This window comes from Diabrotica virgifera, chromosome 7, assembly GCF_917563875.1.
Source record: "Diabrotica virgifera virgifera chromosome 7, PGI_DIABVI_V3a".
Taxonomy (NCBI): Eukaryota; Metazoa; Arthropoda; class Insecta; order Coleoptera; family Chrysomelidae; genus Diabrotica; species Diabrotica virgifera.
In genome coordinates this window covers 226,656,017-226,675,837 of record NC_065449.1, presented here as the reverse complement: position 1 = coordinate 226,675,837, position 19,821 = coordinate 226,656,017, and the positions used below count along the sequence as shown (strand labels likewise).

The 19,821-nt window shown below is 38.6% G+C and overlaps 1 protein-coding gene across 3 annotated transcripts in view; it reads left to right on the top strand.

Annotated features, from left to right (window-relative positions):
• The window catches only part of LOC114348903 (collagen alpha-1(I) chain-like), a 31,254-nt gene extending 15,774 nt beyond the window's left edge, over window positions 1–15,480 (top strand). For all 3 annotated transcript variants that reach the window (XM_028299364.2, XM_028299369.2, XM_028299373.2), the window contains exons 3-21: window positions 4,317–4,652; window positions 4,706–4,948; window positions 5,005–5,129; window positions 5,183–5,488; window positions 5,639–5,747; window positions 5,838–6,025; window positions 6,080–6,296; window positions 6,354–6,604; window positions 6,663–6,824; window positions 6,923–7,120; window positions 7,178–7,421; window positions 7,777–8,072; window positions 9,101–9,586; window positions 9,645–9,860; window positions 9,915–10,095; window positions 10,154–10,447; window positions 10,556–10,728; window positions 11,544–11,759; window positions 14,914–15,480. In XM_028299364.2, coding sequence (XP_028155165.1) covers window positions 4,317–4,652; window positions 4,706–4,948; window positions 5,005–5,129; window positions 5,183–5,488; window positions 5,639–5,747; window positions 5,838–6,025; window positions 6,080–6,296; window positions 6,354–6,604; window positions 6,663–6,824; window positions 6,923–7,120; window positions 7,178–7,421; window positions 7,777–8,072; window positions 9,101–9,586; window positions 9,645–9,860; window positions 9,915–10,095; window positions 10,154–10,447; window positions 10,556–10,728; window positions 11,544–11,759; window positions 14,914–15,060 — 4,388 coding nt within the window. In that variant the 3' untranslated portion in view covers window positions 15,061–15,480. The remainder of the gene's footprint in view (window positions 1–4,316; window positions 4,653–4,705; window positions 4,949–5,004; window positions 5,130–5,182; window positions 5,489–5,638; window positions 5,748–5,837; window positions 6,026–6,079; window positions 6,297–6,353; window positions 6,605–6,662; window positions 6,825–6,922; window positions 7,121–7,177; window positions 7,422–7,776; window positions 8,073–9,100; window positions 9,587–9,644; window positions 9,861–9,914; window positions 10,096–10,153; window positions 10,448–10,555; window positions 10,729–11,543; window positions 11,760–14,913) is intronic.
• Window positions 15,481–19,821: the final 4,341 nt, after the last annotated feature.

The window sequence follows — 19,821 nt, the reverse complement described above, 5'->3', positions numbered from 1 at the left end:
TAGGAATCTCCTCCCATACCAGTCTTACAAGTCTCTCGTTATGAAGTCCAGGGCCGCCGCTACCATGTGTGCGAAGTGTGCATTGCACACGGGCGGCCGATTATGGGGGCGGCCAAAAGCAGGCCACTGATGATAATACTTTTTTTAAAACGAAAATAAATTCAAAAAATTAAATAGTAATGATTCAGATATTTCTATAAACTCTAATATTCCAAACAATCTAAACAAAAATGCCAGAAAATGTTTTTTAATATATGAACAGCCCTTTTGCAGCTGTAGTCATAAAGTTGTTCCGGGAATCAGGGGTAAAAGTGGAGCCGGAACGCCGTTCCAGTACTGCTTTTTTGGTTCCTCAAACCCCGTGGAAAACTGACCACTGTTGTACTGACAAGTAATATCACAAAGTCATATCGTTCCGGTACCTACAGCTTAATTTGCGACTACACCCCTGCCGGGAATACTTTTTAATTCAAAGTGGCTGGCGGCTTTCGGACGTTGATATTTTTATCTACGTGGTTCATATGCGATTTTTTCAAATTCTGAACATTTATGATTTATTAAGAGAGTACGATACGACAATAGGATACTTTCCGAGAATTTAGATAATTGCTTGTTAAGTAAGTGGTTGCTCTCATTGAGTAATAAAAAAATATTTTTTATTACTCAATGGTTTAAAAAAATCTTTTTTATTACTCGATGGTTGCTCTGTTATAATATTGTTCCTTTATGCTTATGTATGGTTATAGATGGGTTATAGTTCAGTCTAAGTTGAGAAGTTGATGATTTTAGACACGCTTTTGATAAACAATTTGGTTTGTAATATACATACCTATAGTAGTGTGCCCGTTTCTTTTGCACACTACTATATTTCAAATAGGCCTGGATCCCGCGTACGAAAAAAAGTTGATTAATAGCAAGCTGAAAATTTGCTAATAACTTAACGGTGTCTAGTCGGGCAAACTTTGATGTACGGGAACACTGGAACAGCGGAAGTTTTAATTGTGAAACAGTTTAAAAATTTGGAATGTCAAATTACGAAAACGTCCCATGTATTTTGTCGGACAGAACATCCAATTGATTTGTTACCATTTCATTAAACTCTCATGCAAAAATCAGACTGCTATTACTAGCCAACATGATTCCTGTCATTTGACATGTTCTTCGTGTTCCACTAATTAAAATGCCCAGTTGGTGATAAACATCAGTCTGATTTTTGCATGAGAGTTTAATGAAATGGTAAAAAATCAATTGGAAGTTATATCAGATTGGAATGTTTTCGTAGTCTGACGTTCCAAGCTATTAATCAACTTTTTTTTGGTACCCGGGATCCAGGTCTAAAAGTAAGGTCGAGATCAGAGCAATTATTATTCATATACGCGTTACGGTCTCCTGCACATTTCTTTAAATACTAGTAAAATACCTATGTTGAAACGTCGAAAGTGTTGGAAAGGGGGCGGCAAATATTAAGTTGCACACACACACAGGCGGCCAACACTTTAGCGGCGTCCCTGATGAAGTCTGTGCACGTGGCCTGCTCATCTTAGTCGCTGTGATTTAGTTTCTTTGACAATATCGGTGTCATCGTAGAGTGCTTTTAATTCGAAGTTGGTTCTGATCCTATACTGGTTTGTGTTAATGTCGTGGTGAGGTCCGAAAATTTTTCTAAGTATTTTTCGTTCAAAACGTCTGAGCTTTTCTTCGTTTGATTTGGTCATGGTCCATGTTTTGCAACCATATGTTAGTACAGGTCTGACGATGGATTTATAGATTTTGATCTTGGAATTTCTTGCAAGATTTTTTGATTTTATAAGCTTATCCACTGAGAATAGACAGCGATTTGCTGATTGGATTCTGTCTTTTATTTCTTCAGTAACATCGTTGTCAGCTGTGATTACGGCCCCCAGATACTTAAAACGTTGTACTCTTTCGAAATTATTGAAGGTGTTGACCGTCACATTTTGTCCTATCCTGTCTCAGCCCTACTTCGCTGGTTGCTCCTTCCACCTTGTTGAAAATGGCTTTTGTGGATAGGATGGAGTATCCAACGAGATCAATATCATCTGCGTATGCTAGTAATAACTTGGGACCTTGAACCGATAGCAGTTCTGTTTTTATTTCGTCCGGCCTCATGGCTTTCTCTAATACAAGGTTAAAAAGTAGTGGTGATAACGCATCACCCTGTTTGAGTCCACTGTTGATTTCGAAGCTATCAGAGAGTTTATTATTTACACGTACTTTTGATATTCCACCCTCCATACAGACTTTAGTCATCCGAATGAGTTTCTTTGGTATTGAGAACTCCGCCATGGCATTCCATACTTGGCTTCTTTCTACGCTGTCATATGCCTGTCGAAAGTCTATGAAGAGATTGTGTATGGGTTTGTTATACTCTCATCCCTTTTCTAGAAGCTGTCTCAGCGTGAATAGTTGATCTATTGTGGATCTGTTTGCCCTAAAACCGGCTTGATATTCTCCTAGGACATTTTCAGCATAAGGGGTTAGTCTACTAAGAATGATGTTTGCGAGGATTTTATATGCCGTGTTTAAGAGTGAAATTCTTCTGTAATTTGCGCATTTTGATTTGTTCCCTTTTTTGTGGATGGGCACTATGATGTATTCCTTTCATCTTGCTGGTATCCTTTCTTCTAACCATATCTGTGTTATTAATTGGTGGATTTGGCGATGTAGTTTCTCCACCATATTTCAGAAATTCTGCTGGTATCTCGTCCGTACCCGGCTCTTTGTGATTTTTCAGCTTATTTAAGGCGTTTCGGGTTTCTTCAAGAGAGGGATTTTCGACGGGCATGTCTGCTGTTATATAGATCTCTTCTATACAGTATGGTGCAAATGAAAGGAATAAATTCGTTATTTCGTAAACCGGCGACTTTACGGAAAAATCCCGAAACAGGTCGATTTTTATTTTTAACTTATGATATTTCGGCATATATATCACACGAGTGACGTCAGACGTCATCCATCTGGGCGTGATGACGTAATCAATATTTTTTAAATGAGAGTAGGGGTCGTGTGCTAGCTCATTTGAAAGGTTATTCAATTCTCTAGTCAGTAATATGAACATTAACATCATTATTGATACGGGGTGTCCAAAGACAATTTTTTAAATTAAATTAATTGACAGAAACAGAAGAATGTATGTAATTTTTTTTATTTCAAAATACATTTACCTACTACTGTTAGAAAACAGGAAAAAAATGTTTATTTGAAAAATAAAGATTGCTTTTCGCTTAAATTAAATGTTCAAACCTCCAAAAAGCAGGTGACTAGCGGGAGCTGGATTGAACATTGAATTTAAGCGAAAGTCAATGTTTATTCTTTAAATAAACATTTTTTTTCTGTTTTATGATAAGGGTAAAAAGTATTTTGAATTAAATAAATTACATACATTCTTGTTTTTTTATCAATTATTTTAATTTAAAAAATTGTTTTTAGACACCCTGTATAAATAATTATGTTAGTGTTTACATTACTGAATAGAGAATCGAATAGCCTTTCAAATGAGCTGGCACACGACCCCTATTCTCGTTTAAAAAAATCATCGGTTACGTCATCACGCCCAGATAGATGACGTCACTTGTGTGATATATATGCTAAACTATCAAAATTTAAAAATAAAAATCGACCTGTTTTTCCTTAATATCGCCGGTTTACGAAATATCGAATTTATTCCTTTCATTTGCACCATACTGTATATTTCTACGCCTCATTGAATTGGTCGCAATTCTTCTGAGGTCATTGGTCCATAGTTTTGTGGGTCTTCCTGATTTCGCTTGTCTACACGTGGTCTCCACTCAAGCATTTTGTCCACCTGTTCTTCATTCTTACAACATGCCCAAATCCATGTTTGCCTTGTTATACGTTCTTTAATGTTTTCCACTTCGGTTCGTCTATAAACTTCCCCGTTTCTTGATCTATTTTTCAAGCTTATTCCAAGCATTGATATCTCCGATTTACGTTGTGTCCTCAACTTTAAGGGAGTTAAGGTTTCTGCTCCGTCTATGAGGACTGGTTTAGAACACATTAGAAGAAAGCTTTCGATTTTAAAAGGATTGAGACATTTGTTTTAAAGATGTTTCTCATTTTCCGCATGCAGCTCAAACTAAACTTACTCTTCTGAGTAGCTCATTGCTCATAATATATCTGGTTGTCTCTAATTAATCTTATTTCATGACCCAAATATCTTTTCACAGAATCTCTAAAATTTCTGTAACCTTATACCACACCAGTGAATATATTTTTTGGCTTTATCGTCTGCATCATTAATTTGATATCTAAAATTATTAATATCACATTTTTAGCCGCTGCTGCATCAGTTTCGTATCCCTCTACACCAGCTCCTATCACAACTCCACAACCAGAAAACGAACGTCCTCGCAATCGTCACCCCGAAAGAACAACGGAAATTTTTGTTCAGCCCGAGAATGAACGACCGACGCAAAGACCTACAGGAAGCGTCAATGTTCATGTTATTCCGCCCACAGAGAGAACATACACGTGCACACAAGACAACAGAGAATATCAAGATAAAGAAAAATGGAAAGTAGGAGAATGTACAGAATGTGCATGTGTTAGAGGCAGAACAGAGTGTACCACTGATGAGGCATGTTTGCAAACACTGAACTCTCCTCAATCAGGTAATGCTTTTGATGGAATATTCCATGAATATATTAACAAGACGTTATTTCAGGACCTCAAGGAGAACATGGTGAAACTGGTGAACCCGGAAGGCCAGGAGATCCAGGTATGCCAGGCAATCCAGGTACTCCCGGTATTCCAGGTGCACCCGGACCGCCTGGACCTCTACCAGATTTAAGTGCCTTCTACCAACAATTATCACAATCTCAAGGTGGTGACAAAGGACCTAACTATCCTGAACCGTTTCAATATCTGCAAGCGCAAGTTGGACCTGTCGGATCTAGAGGACCACCAGGTAAAAACACCCATGAAAACTCAAATTGCCTACTAAATTATTTAATATATCTAAAGGTCCACCAGGCCCAGTAGGACCACAAGGTTTCCAAGGTCTTCGGGGAGAAATAGGCGAACCAGGACCAGCCGGACCACCAGGTCCTGCTGGACCCAGAGGACTTACGGGCTCACCCGGCAAAGATGTAAGTACTCGTAAAAATTTTGTTTGTTTTAGATAAGTTAGTTTCGTTTATAGGGAGAACGAGGAGATGATGGTGAAGCTGGAGCAGCGGGAGCAACAGGTCCACCTGGTTCACGAGGTATTCCGGGTATGCCCGGATTGCCCGGGGTAAAAGGGCATAGAGGATTTCCTGGTCTAGACGGTTCTAAAGGTGATCAAGGTTCTACTGGTGAAAAAGGATCACAGGGAGTGTCAGGACCAATGGGACAGACTGGATCTCAAGGACCAGCTGGCCCAAGAGGAGAAAGAGGACGCGAAGGTCCTCCGGGCCCTCCTGGAATAAGAGGGATTGATGGAATTGCTGGACCACCGGGAATGCCAGTAAGTACATTTGTGTATCAAGTAATTATAAAACATCTCAGTATTTCCTAGTAGATGTAGATTATTTAAATACGAATAATAATTACAATAATTTTTAAAAAATAATAACTTTAAAATATGAAATACGTTAGTTACATATTTCTTTTTTAGGGTTCTATTGGTAAACCTGGAGCACCAGGATTTCCAGGAAATCCAGGTGCAAAAGGAGATCAAGGAGCATCAGGTCCAAAAGGTAGTCAAGGATACCAAGGAAGTAGAGGTAAAATTTTGTTATTAAAAAATTTTCTATTTATATTCTATTACCATTATTAATCATACATAAAACCTTTATAAAACATTAAATTTTTAGGCGAATCAGGAAGACCGGGTTCACCGGGAGAATCTGGTCCTCCCGGTCCCGCTGGAAAAGATGGATTACATGGAGAAAAAGGTAACACAGGAGCTCCAGGTATAGTAGGACCACCTGGATTTCCCGGAGCCAGAGGACCTCCAGGACTAGCAGGAAGTTCTGGTCAACCAGGAGCTAAAGGGGCTGATGTAATAAAACTTATTTTTTCGTGATTAATTTATTCTAAAATGTTAAATTTATAGGGTTTGCCCGGGGAAAGAGGATATAGAGGAGAACCCGGTATAAAAGGGGAAATAGGTTCTGCAGGACCTAGGGGATTACCCGGTGTATCTGGCCCAGAGGGAAAGCGTGGAAAAAGAGGCATGAGAGGATCTCCAGGACCTCAAGGACTTACTGGAGAACGTGGTATTGCTGGAGTAAGAGGTCTTCCCGGCCCTGACGGAGCACCGGGGCCTAAAGGTAATACACCGAAAATTCGCTATTAATTTATTAGTTTTACTAAATTTGTCTGTATAGGTCAAGCTGGTGCAAGGGGTGGAACTGGTCCGGCAGGGCCAAAAGGACCCGAAGGAGAAGCTGGTAGGCAGGGTTCTCCAGGTTTACAAGGAATAAGAGGTGTGCCTGGAAGAACTGGCGCACCTGGAAAACCAGGTCCATCAGGGGAAAGAGGCATACCTGGACAGGATGGAAAGCCAGGAGAAGCTGGGCCTCAAGGAATTCAAGGTCTGCCTGGTCCTTTAGGTATGCCTGGTGAAAGAGGACTGACTGTAAGTTATTAAAACGAAGTGTCATTAACAATCTTATATTGTATTATTTGATTGATAGGGTGAACCAGGAAAGGATGGAGAAGCCGGCCCACTCGGACCAGCAGGTCCCAGAGGTGATGCAGGTAAAGATGGAAATCCAGGGCCACAAGGTCTTCCGGGTCCTCCAGGTGTAGACGGCGAAAGAGGAGCTCCTGGTGTTGATGGAGCAAGAGGTTTTCAAGTACGTATTAATAAATACAATATAGTAAGAATTTAAATTTTGTTTGCGTAACTTGCGTAAAGTACAAGAGTACTTATGTATGTATATATTATGTTTAGGGTCTTCCTGGAGCTGTTGGTAATCCAGGTTCACCCGGTAAGGATGGGGAACAAGGAGTGCAAGGCCCCATTGGTGTTTCCGGACCACAAGGACAAAGAGGGGAACGAGGTTTCCCAGGAGAAAGAGGACTTCCTGGTATATCAGGTCTACCCGGATCTAAGGGTGCTACTGGGGCTCAAGGAGCTGATGGACCACTAGTAAGTTTTTATAAGAATACAACATTCTAAGACGAGATAAATGTACATATTTTGAAGGGCCCAGATGGACCACCTGGACCAAAAGGACACCCTGGTTTACCAGGCGCAATAGGATTACCGGGATTAAGAGGAGCACCGGGTTCACAAGGAGAAAAAGGAGAACATGGATCTGTAGGACCTATTGGGCCTGATGGAGCACCAGGAAGACAAGGTGAACGTGGACCCATGGGTCCACTAGGTCCTCCCGGTTCCCCTGGAGAACCTGCTGCACCAGGTGAACCTGGACCACAAGGAATATCTGGTTAGTAAATACATAAAATACTATAAAAGATAATATGTCTAATAAACATATCAATGATTGAGAAAGAAACTTCATTTTACAAAAACATTTTATTTAATATTCGCTTTTACTCAACAATGGATCTTTTTCATTACTTTATCCACCTTATCAATTTTTAAACGATACCTAATTTGTGTGTTTTCAATTTTATAATATAAAAAAATCCGTTTAGTCTAATTCAGAAATAAGTAGCCCCCAAGCTACTAGATGTACAAGATTTTTATAGATGGTTGATTCTTTTAATACATCCGTGTTAAGATACATACGTTCCGTATTTAATACATCCATTTCAAATTAAATATTATGTATGAAACAGGTGAACCAGGGGCACCCGGGGCATCTGGAGAAAGGGGACCATCAGGACCCCAAGGAGTTCAAGGATTTCCTGGACCACCAGGACTGATAGGATTACCTGGAATTAAAGGAGAACGAGGATTTAACGGCATGAAAGGGGCTCAAGGTAATTCTGGATTACCAGGCAAACCTGGAGAGCCCGGTCCTCAAGGTCCAATTGGATTAACAGGAGCCAAAGGGGCTCGAGGGGAAGCTGGACAAAGAGGAGATGCTGGTATCATGGGAGCTCCTGGTAGACCAGGAGAACAAGGACCAGCAGTAAGTATTGGTGTGAAAATCACATTAGGCTTTTAAATTTTATTTAAATAAAATATACTGCTTATTTATTATTTTTTATACAGGGTGTCCCGGAAAATAGTGCGTTCCTTTAAGGTATGGAGAGAATACACAATTTGGAACAAAAAAGTCCTATACCATTTTTTTCTAAAGTTAGCCGTTTCCAAAAAAAAGTTAACATTGTTTTCCATATACCTGTATTTTAATGTTTGGAAATTTTAATAAACTGGCAACATCGTACGCACTACGGAATAATAACATAATAAGAACTCGTTTGTGATTGTGATTCAACAGTATTTCAAATAATCCAACCTAATAGTAGGTAATACTTATGTATTTACTATTAATTTGTTTACTAAAATTATTTTCTTTTGAAATGTATTGAAATACCTATTGCATAATTTTAAACGAATTACACGTCTTTTAACATAAAAACACATCTTTTAACTGAACTAGTATTATGTATTTAGTAAGGTTTAAATGGGTTGAATGCTGAGTATTGCTGAGGGCTTTAACTGAATTACATAGTTTTAATAGTTTACAGTGGAACGTAAATACACCAGATAATGTCTCAGTAATTTGTTTACTTGTGAACTGAAATAACTAAGTTGTACTTACTTGAAAATAATTATTATACCGAATAGATGTTTCAAGTAACCTTTCACAAACACCATTCATAGGTAATAACATAATAGGTAATACACTCACTATTCGAAAACATTTTCGGCATTGACACTAAACAGGATTCTTTAAAACTATCTGTTTACTATCTATCTTCTATCTCTATTTATTTACATGGGACTGTCTATGCTTAAATTTGCGTACCGCACATAGTTGTCAGATTTAAAATTGCCTACCAAAATACATTTTAATTTTTTGGTCAAACGGTTGCATTTAGAAAAAAATGTTATAAGAGTTTTTTTTTTCTACATGGTGCCTTCTACCTATACCTTTAAGGAACGCACTATTTTCCGGGACACCCTGTATTAATGATTTGTATTAATATTTAGGGACTTCCTGGAAACGCTGGACCATCAGGACCTCAAGGAATACCTGGTATAAAAGGAGCAACTGGTGATATTGGACGCTCTGGTTTACCTGGTCCGCAAGGTCTGCCAGGTGCTCAAGGACCAGAAGGAGGAAGAGGTGAAAGGGGAAATGAAGGAGCTCCAGGACCTGTTGGACCGATTGGTCCACAAGGACCATCTGGAGAAAGAGGTATTCCCGGTTTCCCTGGGCCACCAGGACCCATAGGAAGCCAAGGAACTAGAGGATCACCAGGAGAGGTAGGACCTGCAGGAAAACCAGGAAATGAGGGTCCACCTGGCCCACAGGGTATGCCCGGACCTCTTGGACCACCAGGATCAAGTGGAGATCAAGGACCAGAAGGACCCTCCGGTAAACCAGGTTTACCAGGAATATCAGGAAGGCCAGGTGATAAAGGGCCTCAGGGATTACCTGGCCCACCAGGCAACGTAGGAACTCCAGGATTACCAGTAAGTAATTGAAAGGGAAAGCTATAATCTCAATGTAAGTTAATAAACAATATTTTAGGGTCCTCAAGGTCCTGCAGGACAAGCAGGTTTAGCAGGTGAAAGGGGACCCCGAGGTGAACAGGGACCAGCTGGACAAGATGGTGCTCCAGGAGAAAGAGGAAAACAGGGCGCACCTGGTCAACAAGGATCAAAAGGTGATCGCGGAGAAATGGGTTTAATAGGCCCCAAAGGTCATGCTGGCCTAATGGGTCTGCAAGGATTACCTGGAGCACAAGTAATACGCGTGGAGAGTTTAGGTGACGCAATTATTTATTTGAAATATTTTTAGGGTGCACCCGGTGAACGAGGACTTCCCGGAGAAAGGGGTCTACCAGGTAAGGATGGAGAGAGTGGATCTAGAGGTCCACCAGGCAGGGAAGGTAGTTCTGGACCACAAGGTCCAATGGGTTCCCCAGGTTCAAGAGGTGAAAGTGGAAAGGATGGAAGACCTGGACCCCCTGGAGCACCAGGTAAGAAAGAAGAAAATTAGTTTAAACAAACATTATAAATCCTAATTCTTTACTTCAGGACCCGCTGGACCCCCAGGTCCTCCAGGCGAAGGAATGGGTTACGACGCTGCAAGCTTAGCTGCTTTGTTGGCTCAAGGTCAAAATAACCAAAAAGGACCTGATTCGATGAATGATCAACCTCCTAGAATATTTGGCAAAGAGCTGACTGCAGAAGAAACTCGCGAACTCATCGACAAAGCTTACGAACAACTTAAATCGTCTTTTGAAAAATTAAGAAAGCCCAATGGACAGAAAAACTCACCAGGAAAAACCTGTCGAGATATCAAAGCTGCGTATCCAGACTCTCAAAATGGTATGCTAATTCAATAAATTTAAGTAATTAAGTAGGATTAAGCATATTACTTTGATTTTTTTTATGGATCCGACTATTTTAATAATCGAACGTCCTTTTTTATTTTAGGACAATACTGGGTTGATCCCAATGAAGGGGACATAAAAGATTCTATTCTAGTATACTGTAACATGGAACAAAGGGCAACCTGTATACTGCCTTCTCCAGTTAGAACACCAGAAGTAAACTATAAGGGCAGAGAACCAGAAATTTGGCTTGGAGATGTAAATCACGGAATGAAGGTATATTTTATTATTCCATTTTCCCATAATTTTTCAAGTCTTCAAAAACTCTAAAATACATCACGCAGGTCTGTGTACTATTAAGGTACGTACCCATACATGGGTGCTCCGTGCTCGGTGTAACTGCGCAAATGGATACGGCATGCGCTCCCCTACATATAAACCGCAAATCGGTTGAATCGAAGAGGGTGAGCGCCGAGTAGCGAGAACCAACGTATCCACTATGCGGAGCTGCTACACCAAACACGGACCACTCACGTATGGATACGTACCTTTACATTTTCTTCCGCTTTCATATAGAATAGGTAAAATAATTTGTTCATTGATATATGCTTTCCATGACCATCAAAAAAGCCGATTCGAAGCGTGTAATGGCATTCAAAATGTGGGTCTACCGTAGAAAGTTGCGCGTACCTTGGACCGCACATCGCACAAATAATTCAATAGTAGAACTTAACATAAAAACTGGACTTACCACAACTATCAACCAATATATACTGATATATTTTGGACATATAACTAGAAGAAGAAAAGGCATAGAACGAATGATGATAGTTGAAGGAAACCAGAGGAAGATCTTCAGCACCATGGTCGGACCAAATAAAGGATGACTGGTTACCTATTCTCCGAAGCAAAACAGCACGCACAGGAGAGAGATAATTGGAGAGAAATAGTCAAACAAATTACGTGACGCCACTACATCCTTACGAAGGAGAAGAGAAAGAGGAGGAGATATAATTTCCAAATTACCCATTTGCTATCAACAAAAGGAAGAAAACAGATTTAAACTAATATGTATTATTTCATTCTTTCAGATAACCTACAAAGCAGACAGTACTCAAATAGCCTTTTTGCATTTGCTGTCTTCTAAAGCCAGTCAAAACCTCACATACCATTGCAAGAAATCAGCAGCATATTTTGATGCTACCAGACATACTTTCCGACGAGGAATCAAACTGCTCACCTGGAATGATATCGAAGTTACTCCAAAGGGAAAACTAAAGTATGAAGTACTCAGTGACGAATGCAGGGTAAGTTATTATGATTACTATATAAGTATTTTTATTGACAACCAATTCTATTTTCTAATTACTATGGTCATCATTTTTTTCGGCTTTTACGAGAAGGGTAGTCAAAATGTTCGAAACTTGCTTCCGTTTCGTTCTAGAAGGTGAGCAGAACGGTCTTCCACCAAGAATCCGCCTCAATTATGCAGGATTCCTCCAGCGTAGCCACCATGATACTCGAGACCGCACGCAGTGGTTGTTCGAACACCATCGCCGTCAATGCCAGAGACCTACCTGCTAAACCCCCTCAACCATGAATTACCTTTCGGACCGCTCTGATTGGGGCATAATGTCAACAAGGCATTCACTCGATCTCTCGTTTACACACAATTCTCACGCATTCTCTCCCTTTCTCGCTGCGACTGCTTAATCCTTCTCTCCCTCTCTTCCTTCCTGTTCAGTCTCGCCACTTCTCTACCTTATCTTCATGCTTGCTCTTGGGCACCCTGCCTCCCTTCTGCCTATCTTTCTGTTACTTTCTCACCAGCGTTTTCTTCACATATTTCTGAACTGCTCTCCGATGTGACAACCTAAGACTCTCCTAAAACAACAACATAAGCATCTCCTTCATCAGTTCTGTGGCTGATTACACCCTATCCAGAGCTCTCTCTCTCTCTCTCTTTCTCAAGGCTGCTGCTCTCGGCTATCTCATTCCAATAGAGTGTGTGAGACAGTACCTGATATTTCACTGTATAAGCATTTCTTACTTTCTGCATTACCTATGTAAAGGTATATCCTGAAACAACTATTTCCTGTGAGAATCTGCGTCAGGAATTAATCCAAACGCCGATGCCGTCAATCCATCCATCTTCTCAGATTAAGAATCAGCGCCTTCGTCCACTGCGCTACCTTCTTCATCTCGCCTCATTCTTCTTGCCACATCACAATGGACCTCTCCCTTTCTTTTTTTAAACATTCCACAATTTTCATCCCCTATAGATATTCCGAGGCTAACTTCATCAAATAACTCAAATGCCTTGTCTCTTGTAAAGCCTTCATTAGCATGTGTTGAAAGCATTCTTTCTCACCCACTTTTGGTTAACCCTCACCCAACTCGCGCAATTTCCGGAAAACTTTTATCACTGCATCTACCGCGCTTCTGTTCTTTCTGTACTGCCTGGGTGACGGCTCGCCTGACTCTTCAATGACTATGTCAAGCTTGTCGATGCTCTTAGACGCCCTACGTATCGCCAGGTCGATACTTCCCTTCCTTCTTTGAGAATAGCAGGACTTTCGAGACCTTCCAATTTGGCGGAAATCGCAGTGCATTCCCGTGTTCCAAGAACCACGTCGCTTCCAAACTATTGATGCGTTTCACCGCTTCTGATGGTATCCCATCGAATCCCGGAGCATTTCGTGCCCTAAGACGCTCAATGCTTCATTGAGTTCGTCTATGGTAAAAGATAGATCTAATTCAGCTTTGTCGTCCCACTGCACTCCATGCCAGTGGCTGGGTGGGAAGAGCTCTCGTGTAATTTTAAACTTCTTGTCCAGTGGCATCTCATACGAAAGGTACATCTTGAACTATGTACTTAGTTAATTGCGATTCTGTACCCCTGACCCCATACACATCCTCGTTCAACTTGTCACACAGTTCTCTCCAGTGCCTCTTCTTCCCGGCTCGGATCTTTCTATTCAGTTCCTTCTTTCACGAATTGTATACCATATCTAGTCTGCTAGCTTCGATTACTTCACCTCGTCCTCTTGCTTTTGTAGCCAGTCTTCTGACGACAATGCATTTCTCCATCTTATTAGCGATCTCTTAGCATCATTAATAAGACATTTTTCTTTTTTCATCTATTGCGATCTCTTAGCCTAACCAATAAGTCATTTTTCCTCTTTCATCTACACTGTTCATGCAGTTCCTCATAGTTTCTCTTATCATTAATTCGAGTCCCTTTATCGATAGCGGTTATCTTCTTCTTTCTATCATCCATCTAGAGTACTCATCAAACGCTAGACTATCTCTGTTCTATCTCTACCTCTACCTATGCTACCTGTTTGGATCGCTGATGACTCTATGTTGGTAATCCCTATTCCGACCATCGAAAAGTCAATGTAACGGTGTTCTGTAGCTGTATCATCCGGCAGTATGACCCAGTCTCTAATTTTTAGCACTGCATCCTGTGTGGAGCAGGTGACACTGCGCGAATTTCCCCTCAAGAATCATTATTTAAGACAACTAGGTCCAGAGTTCCTATCCATCCCACTAGCATTTGTCCAAAAGCGTTATTTATTGCATGGAGAACCCTAGTCCACCGTTTTGGCATTGAAGTCCCCCAGCATTATATACTTACTCACTTCTCAATAATCTTACCTCATGGCTAATGAAACCTAAGTGTCGTTTTGTACCCAGAGGTGTAGCGTTCTGAATAAGTTACTGATGATGATGAATCTAGTCATCCAAATTCGGTCAATTTTTGGTTTTATTTTTTCATGTTCTTGAAAGTTAAACTATGATTTCTTCTTCTTGGTGTGCCTATTCGTGACGAATGTTAGCGATCATCATGGCAATATTTATCTTATCCACAGCAGCGCGAAAAAGCTGCACAGAAGTTATGTTGAACCAGGTTCTGACTTTCTTTAATCAGGATGTTTTTTTTCTTCCTGAATCTCGCTTTTCCAAATATTTTTCCTTGCAAGATTGCTTGAAGGAGGGTATATCTGGATTAATTTCACATAGTGTGTCTAAGCTTTCTAACTTTCGAGATTTGATGGTGGTCAGTACCTCTCGGTTCTTCTTCATTCTTCTGAGGAGCCGGTCCCGCTCATGGGCGCCCATACCCATGGGCAGGGGAGGGGCATGACCCCCTAGCTTTTCGGGTGCTTTAAACTCTATCTGTATATGGTTATCCAAAGTATACAAAATGTAATGTGCAACATCTTCACGTTTGCCCCCCCCCTAAAAATTTTTATATGGGCGCCCGTGGTCCCGGTCAATACACGGGATTTTAAGTATTCTATGATAGACTACATAAATATAGCTATGAAACCCAAGATCCTTTTTATGTGAGGCTTTGCCAGTTGGTGTTGGTGATGGATTTACATTTTCATTCGTCATATCTTCCTCCATAGTTTTCTATTGATCACGTAGATTTATAATTGTTTTATTTTTTAGTACCGCCGAAACACATGGGAACAATCGGTTATAACATACTCAACTGAAAAGCCTCAAAGACTACCCATCGTCGATATAGCCATTCGTGATGTTGGAGAACAAGACCAATTTTTCTGGGTAGAAATTGGAGAAGTTTGTTTCTCATAAAATTCAACTCAAATTTAGCAAATATAGCAGACTAAGTAGACCAGAAATCAGAATATCAAAAGAAAATCCTTATAATTTTTGTCTATAATTGGGTTTTGTGGATGCTTTTAAGGTATTTTTAATGTAAATTTAGTACAAAATTAAAATAAGTGTTTATTCTGATATCTGTTCTATCATTTTCACTTGCAAAATTGTACTTAATTTTGTAAGTACTTACAACCAAAGGATGTTACTGCCATTTATGTGTTCTAATTATGTAATAATTTTAGTGTCTAAAATAAAATCTTAAGGAATATGTCATATTTTTTATATTACGTTTAGGTGAAAGGTGCTGTAATTGAGACAATGATATACTTAGTATTAAGGGTACATATTAGTTTTGTATAAAATTTAAAATATAATATAAAAATTATGAAAATGTTTTAGTTTTTCTTTTGGTAATTAATCGCCAGAAAATAAGACTGCGGTTTTTTGTAACACTATTCAACACACCATTCATCTTGCCTTATGAGATAAATAATTTTATATAATTCAATTAACATAAGTACAGTCAGATTTTTGCTTGGTGACTTGGATCACACATAGGTCTGGATCCCGCGTATGAAAAAAAAATTGATTACTAGCAAGCTGAAAATTTGTTAATAGCTTAAAGGTGTCTAGTCGGATAAACTTTGATATATGGGAACACTATAACAGGGGCAGTTTTGATTGTGGAACAGGTTAAAAATTTGGAACGGTCAGACCACGAAAACGGCACATTTATTTTGTCCGACACAACAGACTTAAACTCTCCGAACAGAGATTAAACTCTCATGCAATAAAATCAGACTGCTATTTATCACCTGTCATAATTCTTGTCATTTGACATTTTCTACATGTTCCACTCATTAAAACGCCCATTTGGTGATAAATATCAGTCTGATTTTTGCATGAGAGTTTAATCTCTGTTCGGAGAGTTTAAGTCTGTTCTGTCGGACAAACTACATGTGTCGTTTTCGTGGTCTGACCGTTCCAAATTTTTAACCTGTTCCACAATTAAAACTTCCCCTGTTCCAGTGTTCCCATATATCAAAGTTTGTCCGACTAGACACCCTTCAGCTATTAACAAATTTTCAGCTTGCTATTAATTAACTTTTTTTTCATACGCGGGATCCATACCTAACATGGTGCGGTGGAATATTTTAACAATAATTATTAAAATTTCAAAAAATATTTTGAATAATTATTATTAAAATTTTTGGTAGCAAAATGTTCATTCTAAATTTTTGTAATAAAATTGTTAAAAAAAGAATGTGTGTACTTTGTACGCACGTAAGAAGTTATACTTCTATTATATGATTTCTTAAAAATAAATACAGGGTGTTGGTAAATAAGTATGAAAAATTTTAAGGGCTAATTTTAAATTCAAAATTAATGCCGGTTTGCTTCATAAACATATGTCCGCAAATGCTTAGTTTCCGAGATACGGGGTGTTGAAATTTTTATTTCAAACTGCCAGTTTATTTATTGCTCTAAGACTAGTTGAGCTATGAAAATTAAATTTGGTGAGTTTTAGAAGGTAGTTATTATGCATTTTTTGACATACAATTAAGTATTTTGTATTCATCATTGGCGCGCCTACGGGTAATGGTATGAATTTTTTTAAAGAAAAAAATAGTACGCCACTGAGATATTTCGAATTAAAAATTATTTTTAAATTCCACGTCTAATTTATGATTAAAAACCTTTCTTGCCTTTTTTGCATATGGTGCACCGTTTTTATGCAGAAAATTAAAACATCTTGACGCGTATTTTTCATTTTTTGAATACATTATCAAGAAATATCCAATAATAATACTAAACTGGAACAATAACAGAAAATATTACTAATAAGATTTTAACTAGGTGCAGAGCTACAACAAATGTTAAAAAAGACCTCCTTTAGAGGTTACAGAAGAATTTTATATTCATCATTGGCGCGCATACGGGTAATGGTCTGAATATTTTTAAGAAAGAAATAATACGCCACTGATATATGTATGTCAATTTAAAAATCATTTTTGAATTGCTGGTCCAATTTACGACACAAAATCTTTCTTGCCTTTTTTTCATATGCGGCGCCGTTTTTATGTAAAAAAAATAAAACATCTTAACGTTAACAAAGTATTTGAACTAAGTTTCTATGCATATGGAAACTACCTCAAATACTTTGTAAGTGTTAAGATGTTTTATTTTTTTGTATAAAAACGGCGCCTCGTATGAAAAAAAGGTAAGAAAGATTTTTTGTCGTTACTTGAACGAGGAATCCAAAAATGATGTTTAGTTTGACATATCTCAGTGGCGTACTATTTTTTTCTTAAAAAAATTCAGACCATTACCCGTACGCGCGCCAATGATGAATATAAAATTCTTCTGTTAACTGTAAAGGAGATCATTTTAAACATTTTTTGCAGCTTTGCACCTAGTTGAAATCTTATTAGTAATATTTTCTGTTATTATTGTAGTTTAGTATTATTATATTGGATAGTTCTTGATGATGTAATAAGAAATGAAAAATACGCGCCAAGATGTTTTATTTTTCTGCATAGAAACGGTGCATTATATGAAAAAAAGTGAAGAAAAGTTTTTTATGAAAAATTAAACGCGGAATTTAAAAATAATTTTTAATTTGAAATATCCCAGTGGCGTACTATTTTTTTCTTTAAAAATTCAGACTATTACCCGTATGCGATCCAATGATGAATACAAAATTCTTAATTGTATGTCAAAAAATGCACAATAGCTACCTCCTAAAACACACCAAATTTTATTTTCATACCTCAACTGGTTTTAGAGCAATAAATAAATTGGCAGTTTGAAATAAAAAGTTCAACACCCCGTATCTCGCAAACGAAGCATTTGCTGACATATGTTTATAGAGCAAACCAGCATTATTTTTTCATGTAGAATTAGCCCTTAAAATTTTTCATACTTATTTACTAACACCCTGTATATGTACCTACTTTAGTTTGTTTTAATTTTTTTTAAACACCAAACTATTTTTGTGCATACCGCTTTCAAAAAAATAAAAAAAAAGTTAGGATTGCACTGGATTCGAACTCAAGACCTCACGATCTCTGGCCGAATGCTATACCAAATACACTACGAAGACTGCGTCTGTATCGCTTCGGACGTACCTAAAGACAATTCACGGTAACAAACAGACAAGGTGCAGTATAATAAATATACAATAAAATGTTTTAATAATACTCATCTTACTCCTGAGGAAGACAAATCCAAAGACACAAAAATTATAATTAATATATTTACTAAAAACACTAATATATTCTTTTCACACCTTTTCTTGCACTGATATATTTAAAAATAACTAGAAAGATTTAGCAACTAAACGCCATACTGTCTGTGTGCGCATGCGCGCAGTATTATGAAATTTTACTCTCAATCGCGCCTAAAGCAGTATAACTTCAAAAATATATTTTTTTTTAAAAGGACTAAGTTTTCACTCTAATGGCATATAGCATATCCCACCAGAATGAAAACAATGGGAACCTTCTCTGGTTACACCTCCGAGGCTTCTACAATTTGCAAGCCATACGGATGCTGAGACTAAGGAAGATGAGGGAATTCTACAATTTACAATTCACGTCCCATCTGCTCAGCGCGGTAAAGTTCCAACGAGACTGGTTCCCTTCATACTCCACACAGAGTAAATGTAAATAAAAAATGAATAACCATTTTCAATTTCGTTGCAAAACGAAAATACAGCCGAACCATATTCCAGTCCAATCAGAGAGTGCTGCAAGCACCTCTACCGGTTTCGAAACTTATTAGTCTCTCATCAGGAGGCACATATGCTGCTCTCCCTGATCCAACCAAAACAAACACCAGCGTGCAGTCCCGAATTGCAACGAACGAAATGGCATAGATGCCCTAGCGGCAACTGCTAGCAAAAGACTAAGTTTTCACTCTAGTGGCATATAGCATATCCCACCAGAATGAAAACAATGGGAACCTTCTCTGGTTACACCTCCGAGGCTTCTACAATTTGCAAGCCATACGGATGCTGAGACTAAGGAAGATGAGGGAATATGCTATATGCCATTAGAGTGAAAACTTAGTCTTTTGCTAGCAGTTGCCGCTAGGGCATCTATGCCATTTCGTTCGTTGCAATTCGGGACTGCACGCTGGGGTTTGTTTTGGTTGGATCAGGGAGAGCAGCATATGTGCCTCCTGATGAGAGACTAATAAGTTTCGAAACCGGTAGAGGTGCTTGCAGCACTCTCTGATTGGACTGGAATATGGTTCGGCTGTATTTTCGTTTTGCAACGAAATTGAAAATGGTTTTTCATTTTTTTTTTTTATATTTTTTTTAATTCAGTTTTCTTGAGTTTTGTATTTATTTTTCTCATAAACTAATCATTTTAAGCATCATGTGTTATACATTTTTGAAATCAGTACAAAGAGGAGAATGAAGGCGGAATGAGGTGGAAGTAATTTAAAAGCAAATAAGGGATACGAGGGGTGTGAGGATGCCTTTCCCGGAAAGGTAAAATATGGCATAATGCCTCCCCCTTCAAATATTCTTCGATGTGTTTTTGCGCTTTTTCTAAAAGTCAGTGGTTCAAAAATTATTTAAGGTGGATAGTTTTATCTGAAAAGCACAGGTATTTGATGCCTTTCTTACGACACTAACTATACTAAAATCACAATAAAGATGCACTAGAAATATAAACAAACCAAGACGGGTTGAATGTTACAAGGAGTACTCCCAAGCCATGATTT